Consider the following 12181-nt stretch of genomic DNA (forward strand, 5'->3'; position numbering starts at 1 on the left):
TGGTCAGGCTGGTTGTGAATCAGGGTTATTTGGCAGCATATGAATAGCTTTATTAGAGCAGCAAAGAGAGAATGGGGTCTCTCTGTTGAGAACTGTTTCTACTCTAAATGGACATTTTAGCCTATTTTTTAAACGAAGATTATGCTTTGATCAGGGGATCTTAATGTCGGCACTGTTGATAATTTGGACAGGATTATTCTCTATGGTGGGGTTGCCCTGTGCATGGTGGGATCTTAGCAGCACCCCCTACCCTTTACCCAACAAATGTCAGCACCACCACCTCCAACATCATGACAATCAAAACTGTCTCCAGACCTTGTCAAATGTCCCTTGGGGGGGGCAGAATCACCCCAGGGGAGAACCCTTGCCTTAAACTAATACAGTATTTAATAATACATGGGTGGTTTCGAATAACATTTGGGCTAAACTTCTCAAGACCTATTTTGTAGTATCTGTGTGACAGCTTACAAAGCAAAGGCTATATTTTTATCCAAAACTCATGGACAGAATGACCTCAGAAAGGGCAAGAAAAATATTTAAAAAATAAAAACTTGTCCTGTGTGGAAGAGCTTGCTCAGTCACTGCAACCTCGTGCTCACCCGTAAAGGCAGTTGTGCACCTAAAGGATGCTGAACTGATTCTGTACCTGCAATGACCTCACGTTGTTTCAGGAGGAATAGGTCCAAAATTATCTGCTTTTGGGTCAGAGCACCGTTTGATTACTATGCTGAACTCCCCTGGACACAGTTACATCTAAACGCCTATCAGATGTCCGAGGTCCATTGCGTGCCCAGCTCTGTCAAGGGTTTTGCAGGTCATCGATGGCTGTCATCTGACAAGATCAGTCATCACTTACCCATATCACAAATGAGGAAGCGGAGGCACAGAGAGAATAAGCAACTTGCCTAAAGTCAACCAGCTAGTAAGTGGTAGAGCTGAGATTTAAATCCGGTCCAAAGCCAGTGACTTCTGTCCACACCACCACCCTTAGCAACCAGCAGGAGAACAATTCCTCCCTCCATCTGCTGGGCGTTCTTTTTATGGGGTCATTTTTCTTTCTCCTCTAGGTCATAATGCTGAGCTCAGTACCAGAATTACACGGTTACATCGACAAGTCCCAGTTGACCGAGGACCTGGGTGGGACCCTGGATTACTGCCACACCAGGTGGTTGTGTCACCGCACGGTGAGTCTTTCCGACACTCTCTGGTGGGGGTTGTGGTTCTCAATAATCCCTAGTTAATCTAGCTGAATTGCTTTTGTGTTTCAATGCTGCCTTTTTCCAAAGACACGTTCATGATAACCCAAGTTTTCTCCCCAAGAATGAGGAGATAGTCTCAGTGGACCTTAGTCATCCAAAGAAATAACATGAGTAATAAGTTTGGGAGTGGCTTTCTCTGGGCTCAGAGACAGAAAAGAAAGAAAGAAAAACCCTATATTATAGTTTACAGCACTCACAACTCTCTTTACAAGGAGAGAGACCTCAAGCATAGAATGACTCTAGGTGATGAAAGCGTATGTAAAGAGTGTCTGGTATGTTTCTGAAGAAGTCGTGAGGCTAAGAAACCAGTGGGAAGGTATTTACTTTATGTAGACCAGGCTTGCTGTGGCCCTGTCCTGTCTGAAGATGCCCGTCTGGTCCTTGGTGGAGCTTTTCAGGCAGCAGGAGGGTGCCGTGCATGCAGTTTGGTGATGGTGTTTCCCCTTTTCCCAAGGCGATCGAAAGTTTCGCCCTCATGGTTAAACAGACGGCTCAGATGCTGCAGTCCTTCGGGACCGAGCTGGCCGAAACAGAACTGCCCAATGATGTCCAGTCGACGAGCTCGGTGCTCTGCGCACACATGGAGAAGAAGGACAAAGCGAAGGTACGTGTGGCTTCTGGGGGGTGGGGATGTCTTCCATCCACCCTCTAGACAGTGGCTGAGAAAGAGCGATGATGGCAATAGGTAAGACAGAACTGAAGAGGCTTCAAAGATGCCTTTGGATGCTAATGAGCTGAGGAACCTGTGTGATGAGAACTGAAACACGCTTCTTTTTAAAAGCAGTGTAAGGAATGCTGTAAACACAGACACCTCGCGGTGGGCTTGAGTAACTTGTGGAAACTGACTAAAGCAAGGCACCACAGGCGGCTTCTCTCTGCACAAGCTCCCAAGCTGTCTGGATTGCAAGGCCCTCTATCTAGGTGTTTCTGTTGTTATTAGTAAAGCAAAAAAGGATTTCTACCCCTGGGATCCCATAGGCAGCAGGCGGAGATGGGGTGGGCTGACTCAGAGGGGTTGAAATTCATAAAGTAGTCCCTGTACTCCTGAATTTACTATCACTTCCTGGATAAATATGCTCTGAGGGAACGGTGCTCCCTGGGTCTGTCACACCCCTGGCCCAACCTGCATGTCACAGGCTTTTAATAAGCAGTGGCCATGACCTGCTGGTTGTCTTCAGGGACTGCCTCCCACCCATGCGAAGAGAATCCCTCCCTCCCTTTTGCTCCTGGCAATGAGGACAGCCGCAGAAGCAGGCACGTAGAGGTCTGGTGTCCTATTACTGCCTTACCTTATCCTGCTGCCCCTGAGTGACCTGTAACCCTAGCTCTGCCCTGGTCACAGCAAAAGGAGTCTCCCCAACATTTATCTTCCTTCCTCAGTTTTAAGTGGAACACAGGTGCAAGAGGTCAGCACAGAGGGTCTAGGAAGATTTCACTCTGGCTGGTGCTATTCCCACCTTGCTCATCGTCACGTTCCCATTCCCCTCTCAGCGGGGGATGCCCCGTGAAGCCCACCTCTCTCTCCAACCTGGACAGCGTCCAGGGGTGCGGGTGGACCTGGGGTGAGAGGTGCTGTGATCTTCCCACAGGAGGACATGAGGTTGGCCCTGGATGAGGGGCAGAGCATCCTGGAGAGCATCAGAGAACCTCTAGTCAAGAGCCCAGAGCAGAGCCTAAACCAGGACCAGCTGGACAATCAGACCACAGTGCAGAGGTGAGGGCCTTGGGCTGTGGGGGTGACGGGGGGAGGGTGGATTTCAGCTGCACGGCCTCTGCAGAAACGAGAAGCCATAGGCTGAGGACAGAGTGACAGACAAACAGGAGCAGGAGGTCCCACCCCAACTGGCTTGTCGCCTCTCTGAGCCTCCGTTTCAAAAGAGAAGCAAGGGGAACCGAGGGTCCTTACCACCGAAATGTTTTTCTTCCAAATCCCCAATAAAACAGCTTTTCTGGGCGGGAAGATTTCTTAGAGCAATCACTCTTTTTTCATAAGCATGGAGAAGACATTTAGGGGAGAGCAGTGGCGACAGGAGCTGTCAGGCTTGTAGAGCTTCTGCAGTCGATCAGTTTCCTGTCCCATTCCACACCCAGTCTCTGGGCCCCACTTGTTCACAAGTAGGGAAGCAGCCTGAGGCCTCTCTCAGCTCTAGCCCCATGGTTTAGAAGAGTGTCTTTTCTCTTTCACTGAAAAGGGGAATTTGTACTTTTCTCCTTTGGTTTCCAGCTGTGTAGCAGAACACAGGGTGAAGTGCCCACATGCTTAACTGCTGTTAGCTAACATCTTGTGGCGCTCTGCAATGTCCACACACCTCCTCCCTCCTGCCGTTCTGTGCTTTGTGCCCCGAAGGCCAGGTCGGTGCCAAGGCCCCAAGGCCCCATCTCCTTGTTCAGGGACAGGTGCCAAGCAGCTGAATGGGCTGCCTGGTGGCTCCCAGCCCACCATAGGCAGGCCAGGCCTGGCCCCTGGCTGATTCTTTTTTTCTTTTTTTTTTAACTTTATTGGGAAACAGTGTGTTTTTTCCCAGGACCCATCAGGTACAAGTCAAGTCATTGTTTTCAATCTAGTTGTGGAGGGTGCAGCTCACTGGCCCATGCGGGAATCGAACCGGCAACCTTGGTGTTATGAGCACTGCGCTCTTACCAACTGAGCCAACCAGCTGCCCACCAGCAGCTTAGCTCCAAGTCAAGCCGTTGTTTTTCAATGTAGTTGTGGAGGGCGCAGCTCACTGGCCCATGCGGGAATCAAGCAGGCAACCTTGGTGTTAAGAGCCTGTACTCTAACCACCTGAGCTACCTGGCCGCCCCTGGCTGATTCTTTCGACTCTTAAACTGTGTTCCCCCTCTCAGCAGAGGTTCACATACTGAGCAGGCGTTCTGTGCCAGGGATGTGGGGAAGGCCTCGGGGCACAAGGGGGCCCTATGTAGATGTGATGTCATGAACAAAGGAGGTTGAAACACACTGTCAACTTCCTCCAGGCTCAGTTTCCTCATCTGTATAATGGGGCAAACCTCATCGCGGCTTACAGGGTGGGTGTGGGATCAAATCAGTTCACAATTGTCCAGCAAGGTGCCTGGCACATACAGGTTCTCAGATTTGGAAATGGTGACAGCGAATGGTGGCCTGCAGCTCTTCACCCACATGTGCACTGTGGCAGCTTGCTGCTTCCTTTACCCCTGACTCAAAGTTATAAATAATAAGACCAAACCTTTACCACCTTCACCTTGTAAAAATCAACAAACAGCTCATCCAGCTGCTCTCCCCAAGAGGCTGTGTTAGTATGTCCCAGCGTGGTGAGGCATGGTGGGGCAGGGAAACAGAACACAGGTATGCCTCTGACATGCCTCTCCCTCTCACGTTAACGGGACCTAAAGAAATCCCACCTGCGCATCCTGTGCTGCAGTGCCCGGAATAAGAGGAGGCGAGGGTCTTGGGGAGGCTGCATGGAGACAGAGCCACCACCCGTACTCCATGCTGCAGGAGACGGTTCTTCACACCCCCCCACGTGCCACTCCCACACACAGCACGAGTACCTCTCCTCCTTCCTAGGCTCCTGGCCCAGCTAAATGAAACCGAGGCTGCCTTTGATGAGTTTTGGGCAAAGCATCAGCAAAAACTGGAACAGTGTCTGCAGCTGCGGCATTTCGAGCAGGATTTCCGAGAGGTGAGTGGTGGCCCAGAGCATGCAGAGAACCTGTAGGTGGGCACATGGCATCCTGGCTGCAGAAAGCCAGTAGGTGACCCGGATCACCCCAGTGCTGAGAGCCCAGTTACCCAGTGGTCTCGATTAGCCGCACAGAGCTGCAAGAGCAAGCTGAACTAAACCTTGAAATATGTGCTCGCTGAGTAAATCATTATATACAAAAGGTTATGTGCACTCTGTTCCTTGGCATATACTTCCTTCTGCATTATTTGTTCCCCCTTTAAGGTCATTTGTATGTTCTTTCCTCCAACACGTGCCTACTATGTGCCTGGCATAGGCCCTGGGTGTATAAGAATAAAAGGTACAGCCCTGCCTTGGCTATAGTAGAAGGATATAGGGCTGTAGTAGAAGGCGTGCGCCATCATTGTGTTAGAGCGTTAGAGACAGCCAGCTCACCAAAAGCCTGTTAATCATTTATTTATGCAGAATACATACACTGAAACTTCCCTGTGGTCTAGCCCTGGTGCTAGGCAATGTAGACCTCACAGCAAGACTTTTCCTGACCCGAGAACACCTCTTTCTGGTCAAGAAGGAGGAATCATAAATACACAGGAAATAAGTGAACACACTGAGTTCAGTGATAAAGCCGTTGTGAGGCAGCGTCTAAGTGCCAGGTGAGAAGGACCAGTGAACAGCTCTGTGGGGACCACCCTCCAGTTCCAGTCCTCCTCGAACAATCATGAATGTCACTTTTGGAAAAGGTGGGATCTAGTTCAGCAGTCTTCATGGAGCACTGTGAAGGTGGGGCATGTGCTCCCCCTCGGGAGAGCAAGGTGAAGCAGTCTCCCCGACTCAGACCCAAGAAGTAACACCACCCGGCCAGTGTGAGCAACACATCATGGCAGCACCTGGAGAAGGTGGTCATTCCTTGCTGTGGGGACTGAGGAAGGCTCTTCAAGCAATCAAACTTTTTATTTGGGGATAATTGTAGGTTCGAGTGCAGTTGTAAGGAATAATTTAGAGAGATCCCATGTACCCTTCACCTGGTTTCCCCCAATGGTGAAGTCTTCCCAAACTAAAGCATAGCATCCCACTAGGATAGTGGCCCTGACACAGTCAACGCACAGAACATTCCTGTGCCACAAGGATCTCCTGTGTCTCCCTTTTATAGACACTCCCACCCCCACCCCTGAACCCTAGCAACCACTGATCTGTTCTCCATTTCCATAATGTTGTCATTTCAAGAATGTTCTATAATTGGAATCATATAGTACATAACCTTTTGGGATTGGCACGTTACACGCAGCACAATTCTCTGGAGATTGATCCAGGTTTTTGCGTGTACCAACAGTTTGTTCCTTTTCATCCCTAAAGAGTTAGTATTCCGTAGTACGGACATGTCCCAGTTCAACCGTTCACTCACTGAAGGACATCTGGGCTGTTTCCAGGTTTTTGCTATTACAAATAAAGCTGTTAAAAACATTTGTGTACAGATTTTTGTGTGAACATAAGTTGTCATGTCTCTGAGATAAATGTTCAAGAGTGCGATTGCTGGGTCATATGGTAGTTGCATGTTTAGCTTTTTAAGAAAATGCCAAACTGTTTCCAGATGGCTGTACCATTTTATATTCCCACCAGCAACATATCACTGATCCAGCTTCCTTACATCCCTACCAGCATTTGGTGTGGTATTTTTTATTTTATACACATATTCTGACAGGTGTTCAGTGATGTCTCATTATGGTTCTATTTTGCATTTTCTAATGGTAATGGCCTTTCTAATTCGTCATTAGTATATCCTCTTCAGTGCAATGTCTCTATTTCTACTTTCCATTATTTAGCTGGATTGTTTTGGTTTTGATTTTTGACTGCTACGTTTTAAGAGTTCTTTAGATACTTTAGATACTAGTCCTTTGTGGGATTTGTGATTTGGAAATAGTTTCTTCTAGTCTGTCACTTGTCTTTGTAGCCTCTTAACAAGATTTTTCACAGAGCAAAGCCTTTTAATTTTGATGAAGTCCATCTTATCAATTTTTCCTTTGAAGGGTTGTACTTTCCTTTGAAGGAAAGTTTTTTAATTTTGATGAAGTCCAGTTTATCAGTTTTTCCTTTGAAGGGTTGTATTTTTGAAAGATTGATCTAAATCCTAGATCCCAAATGTATTCTGCTAAGCTTTCTTTCCAAAAGATTCTAGTTTTACATTTAAGGCCATCAGTCCATCTCAAGTTACTTTTTGTATAATGTAAAAATTATGTCAAGTTTCATTTTTGAAGTCTCTGCATTTCCAGTTGCTTCCACAGCATTTGTTGAAAAGGCCATCTTTCCTCCATTGGATTGCTTTTCCACTTTTGTCAAAAATCAATTGGGCATATTTTTGGGAGTCTATTTCTGGGTCTGTATTCTGTTCCTCCGTCAATATCATAGTCTTAATTACTATAGCTATATAATAAGTCTAGAAATAAGGTGGGTTAATTCCTCCCACTTTATTTTTCTTTTTCAAAATTGTCTCAGCTATTCTATTTCCTTAGCCTTTCATGTAAATTTAAAATAATCTTGTCTATATCTACAAAAAAAATTGCTGGGGTTTTGATAGGAATTATGTTAGACCTCTATTTGGAAGAGAATCAGCATCTTTACTATGTTGAATCTTTCAATCAATGAACACAATATGTCTCAACATTTATTTAGATTTTCTTCTATCAGGCTTTCAGCATACTCATTCAGTACATGTTTTGTTTGATTTACATGTATATATTTCATTTTTAAGCAACTAGAAATGGTATTGTATTTTTAGTTTTGGTGCCCGTGTATTCATTACTATATAGAGAAATCAATTAATTTTTGTATATTTATCTTGACTCCTGAAGCCTTGCTGATCATATTTACTCTAGGAGCTGTTTATAGTCTTTGGGATTTCTACACCGATGATCAGATCATGGACAGACAGGGACAGCTTGATTTCTTCCTTTCCCATCTGTATGCCTTTTGTTTGTTTATATTATTTATTTATTTATTTATTTATTTATTGCCTTATTGCCCTGGTTAGAACTTCCACCACTTGAATAACAACTGTGAGGGTGGACGTCTTTGCCTTGTTCCCATTCTTAGGGGGAAAGCATTGTTTTTTCCAACATTATGTGTATCATGTTGCCTATAGGATTTTTATAGGTGCTCTTTATCAAACTGAGGAAGTTTCTCTCTAGTCCTGTTTTTCTGGAGGTAGGTCTGGCTTTTCCCTCTCCTCCCTTCAGCCTCGGTTTTGATCATGTCTCCATGTCCTTACCCTCCAGCTGTGGCTGTTCTGACATGGGCCCAGCTCTCTCACCCCTCACTCCTCTGTTTCAGGTCAAAGCTGCCTTAGACGTGTTGGCCCAGAAGATAGCAACCTTCACAGATGTGGGCAACAGCCTGGCACATGTGGAGCACCTCCTGAAGGACCTTACCAGCTTTGAGGAGAAGTCCAGTGTAAGGACTGGCACATGGACTGATGTGGGCGGGAGACAGCCTGGTGAAGCGGTACTCACGGTGTCACCAAAGTTGCTTAGGAAAGCACAGGAATTGGGCTTTCCTGACATCCAAGCAGAAGCCCCCAGCCCCAAATGATGTTGGCAGGTGGAGGGATGGCCGCCTGGCCCACCCCCACTGGTGCCCATTCCCATAGCCTACCCTCACACCCACCCTCACCCCTACACCCCACAGATCTCTCAAAAGCAATAATGCCCTGCTTGCTTGTAATGAACATAAGCTGATCTGCATTTCTGGGGCTGCTCTCTCTTCAGGTGGCCGTGGAACGGGCCCGCGCCCTGTCGCTGGAGGGCGAGCAGCTCATCGACAACAAGCACTACGCCGTGGACTCCATCCGCCCCAAGTGCCATGAGCTCCAGCACCTCTGTGATCAGTTTGTGGCGGAGGTCGGGCAGAGGAGGGGGCTACTCAACAAGTCACTGGAGCTGCATGGCCTCCTGGAGGCGGTAGGACCCCCGACCCCCACGCCCCTGATGGGCAACCTGATTCTTGGTCCCACGTGGCCAGCTCCCTCCACGTGGGATGTACCTCAGTCATTGCTTAGAAACTGGCCCACACCCTCCTGCGAGGACGCCTTTCTTATGGACCAGAAGGTCATGTCCTGACACAGTTGTCTGTGTTCTAGAATTCACCTGCAACAACTAACAATTTCTTTAAAAGGCCCAGAAACTTACCCTGTAGCTAACTCACTGCACTTTGCTTCTCTCTGTGTGTGTGAATGAGTCCAGTCCTGGGCAATTTGCTTGGCTTTTTTATAGCACTGCGTTCCCTCCAAAGAACTCCTTTGGTTTTAACAGAAGTAGGATGATGCAGTGCTGCAGATACTCCCAGAAGGGTACCGGTCAGCAGACCGTATGTGAGACAGCTGACAGGCCCCAGCAGACAGAGCCAAGACACAGCTCTAACAGTGCCATTCTCTCCCTCTGCCATGCTTCACGTGTCCAGTCCATGAAATGGTGCGATGAGGGGATTTACCTGCTGGCCTCGCAGCCTGTGGACAAGTGCCAGTCCCAGGACGGTGCTGAGGCGGCCCTCCAAGAAATTGAGAAGTTTTTGGAGACCGGTGCAGAAAATAAGATCCAGGAGCTCAATAAAATTTACCAGGACTACGAACCCATCCTCACCCAAGACCTAATGGTATGCCAACTCGGGCTTTTCACCTGTAGCTCACCTGTACTGAATGGTGGGGAGTTACCCTGATGATGTTTGAAAAAATCATTCAATAAATTCTCAGAGGATATACTAGGCATTTGGGAGAGATGTCAAGTTGGGGGCTCATCTGGCTCAAGTTTCCTTTCAATATGGAAATTATTTTCATGCCTCCCTCAAAAGGTTGTGCTCCTACCTCCTGCGGGATCACTCCCTGTGAGGGGTTTGTTCTTGATGAAGTAGCCATTTCCACGGGCCCTGCTTCCTGCATGCTTCTCTCAATATTATGCTGAAATAGAACTCCCCCTTACTTTCGGCCAGCTGTCCTCAGCCCACCCCCGAGGGCAACCCACCAGTGTACTTACAGCCCCTTCCATAGGCGACCTTTAGGTGCATGGAGAGGGCTGCCTGTCCCTCCTCCCAGCTGACTTTCCTCTCGGCTTAGTGTCCTTCATTCCATAGTGGGACTCACCCCTCCCTCTCCATAGCGAGCGGAGCCGGTGCACGATTGCTGCACTGCTGATGGGTACTGCATCACTAGCACTTAAAACGGAGTCTGAGTCTACTCATGCTCTTTCTATTTTTAAATTGGGGATGCCGACAATTATAAGGCATCTTGCTAACTAGTTCGTCACACCCTTTCACTTCAGAAACACGTGCAGAAGGTCTTCCAGAAGCAGGAGAGCATGGAAGAGATGTTTCACCGGAGACAGGCAAGCCTGAAGAAGCTGGCAGCCAAGCAGACGAGGCCTGTGCAGCCAGTGGCCCCCCGGCCAGAGGCGCTCACAAAGTCCCCCTGCCCCTCCCCAGGTATGTGCAGGCACACCTTGTTCCTCCAGGGGACACCCTCCTTCCTTTCCACAATGGGCCTGAGTCGAGGCCATCACCAATTTGGTAAATAAAGTTTTATCAGCACTCAGCCTGCTGATTTATTTACTCTCCACTGTGCTGCTTCTGTGCTGAGCACAGCAGGACTGATTGGTTATGGCAAAGAGTGTGTGTGTGGCCCTCGGAACTGGAAAAACTGTCGCGGTTACTTTCCTGGTCCTGTCACCCCGACTCCATTCTCTCCCCCTATTTGTCCTCAGTGCTCTTGCCAAAAATAGCTTCTCTCACCCACGACTCCAACTTCAGCCCAAAAGCCTCTCTGGTGTGTCCAATGCTTCAGCTGCGCGCCAGGCACCACAGTCAGTCGGCTACGGCCCCTCAGTACATCTCCCCCAGCAAAGTCATTCTCTAAGGCCGAGCCAGACACTACACCATTTCCCAGTGACTCCTTCCTGTCCCCTCCCTGTCCCCAAACACTCCCACACCCAGAATGCAGGGTCTGAGAAGACATCATTCTCTGGCTTATTTGGAGGCCTCCTGGACCAGAGACATCCTGGTCACAAAGTTCTTCCCTCAGTTGCCAGACGCCTTCTCCTAACCCCCAATACCCCCTTCCCTCCACCATCCCCCACCTGTGGGTTGGGAGCTGGGAGCCCCTCTATGGATGTGAACTAACTCCAGCTTGTACCCCGCTACCTCGTCTCCTGACCCATCTTCCTTTCTCTTCATTTATACTCTGGACACACTCTTTTTCCCTACCTGTGCAGTAAAATGCAAAGTTACACCCAGCTTTCTCCTTTTTTTTTCAAACCAGGCATCCGGAGAGGTTCTGAGAACAACAGTTCTGAGGGCAATGCACTCCGTAGAGGGCCCTACAGGAGGGCCAAGGTGAGGCCCTGCTGCTCCCAGCACGAACCCTGCACCGCCCCCGAGCCCCACTGCCTCCTGGTCACGTCAGCCTCCCTGGCTGGCACCCAGCCCGCTTCTCCCCGGCCCCTCTCCCACATGCGGGCCAGCGAGCTGCATCCATCTCCCCTCCTCCTCCTCCTCCTGCAGGACCTCAGCTTTCAGATCTGTTCCCAGTTGGGACATGAACTTGGACTCTGGGGCCTTAAAGTTGGGACGTTAGGCCATGCCTTCTCTTCTTTGAAATCTCACTGTGCTGCATGCTCCTCTCTCCCCAGAGTGAAATGAGCGAGAGCCGACAGGGCAGGAACAGCTCCACAGGGGATGAGGAGGAGAGCCTGGCCATCCTGCGGAGGTGGGTGGGCTGTCTTTCCAGACACCACGGAGTGGCTCAGTCCAGATGCGACTAGCACGACCCATTCAGATCTCAGCCTTTGGCCAGGACACTCTGAATATAAATGAGCCAAAGTGGGTGGAAAATGCCAGCCTCCACCCCAAAGCCACAAAGTGAGAGCAAAGCTGGCATCGTGAGGTCCACACGCGTGCATGCATCATGCAACTTGGAGTTCACGTGTCCGTTTGGCATGTCTACACCTGAAACCAAGAGAAATTTAGGTTTTCCTTAGGAAAGTCACATTTGACCCAGGGTCCTCAGGCAGGACTTCTGCGATTTGCAATGGCTTGTATTCTCCTTTTTCCTAGCCCAGGTGAGAAGACAAGTGTGATTCAGCCCACCCAGGCCCTCAGGTCACACATGCACGATCAGCCACATAACCAACCACCCCCTGACCCAGCTTCCTGTCTCTTCAGTGGGCTTGGTCCCTCCCACTGCTTAGAAGCCTGTGCAGCCCTTCCTGGTTCCCTGCTGGGCAT

The 12181-nt window shown here is 48.9% G+C and overlaps 1 protein-coding gene across 10 annotated transcripts in view; it reads left to right on the top strand.

The window, feature by feature from the left end:
- The window catches only part of MCF2L (MCF.2 cell line derived transforming sequence like), a 200363-nt gene that overhangs the window by 168919 nt on the left and 19263 nt on the right, over window positions 1–12181 (top strand). For all 10 annotated transcript variants that reach the window (XM_019644811.1, XM_019644813.1, XM_019644815.1 and 7 more), the window contains 10 exons: window positions 1068–1184; window positions 1714–1863; window positions 2849–2973; window positions 4807–4921; window positions 8246–8365; window positions 8680–8871; window positions 9371–9562; window positions 10225–10384; window positions 11217–11290; window positions 11587–11663. In XM_019644811.1, coding sequence (XP_019500356.1) covers window positions 1068–1184; window positions 1714–1863; window positions 2849–2973; window positions 4807–4921; window positions 8246–8365; window positions 8680–8871; window positions 9371–9562; window positions 10225–10384; window positions 11217–11290; window positions 11587–11663 — 1322 coding nt within the window. The remainder of the gene's footprint in view (window positions 1–1067; window positions 1185–1713; window positions 1864–2848; window positions 2974–4806; window positions 4922–8245; window positions 8366–8679; window positions 8872–9370; window positions 9563–10224; window positions 10385–11216; window positions 11291–11586; window positions 11664–12181) is intronic.

Source organism: Hipposideros armiger, unplaced genomic scaffold, assembly GCF_001890085.2.
Source record: "Hipposideros armiger isolate ML-2016 unplaced genomic scaffold, ASM189008v1 scaffold_91, whole genome shotgun sequence".
NCBI lineage: Eukaryota > Metazoa > Chordata > Mammalia > Chiroptera > Hipposideridae > Hipposideros > Hipposideros armiger.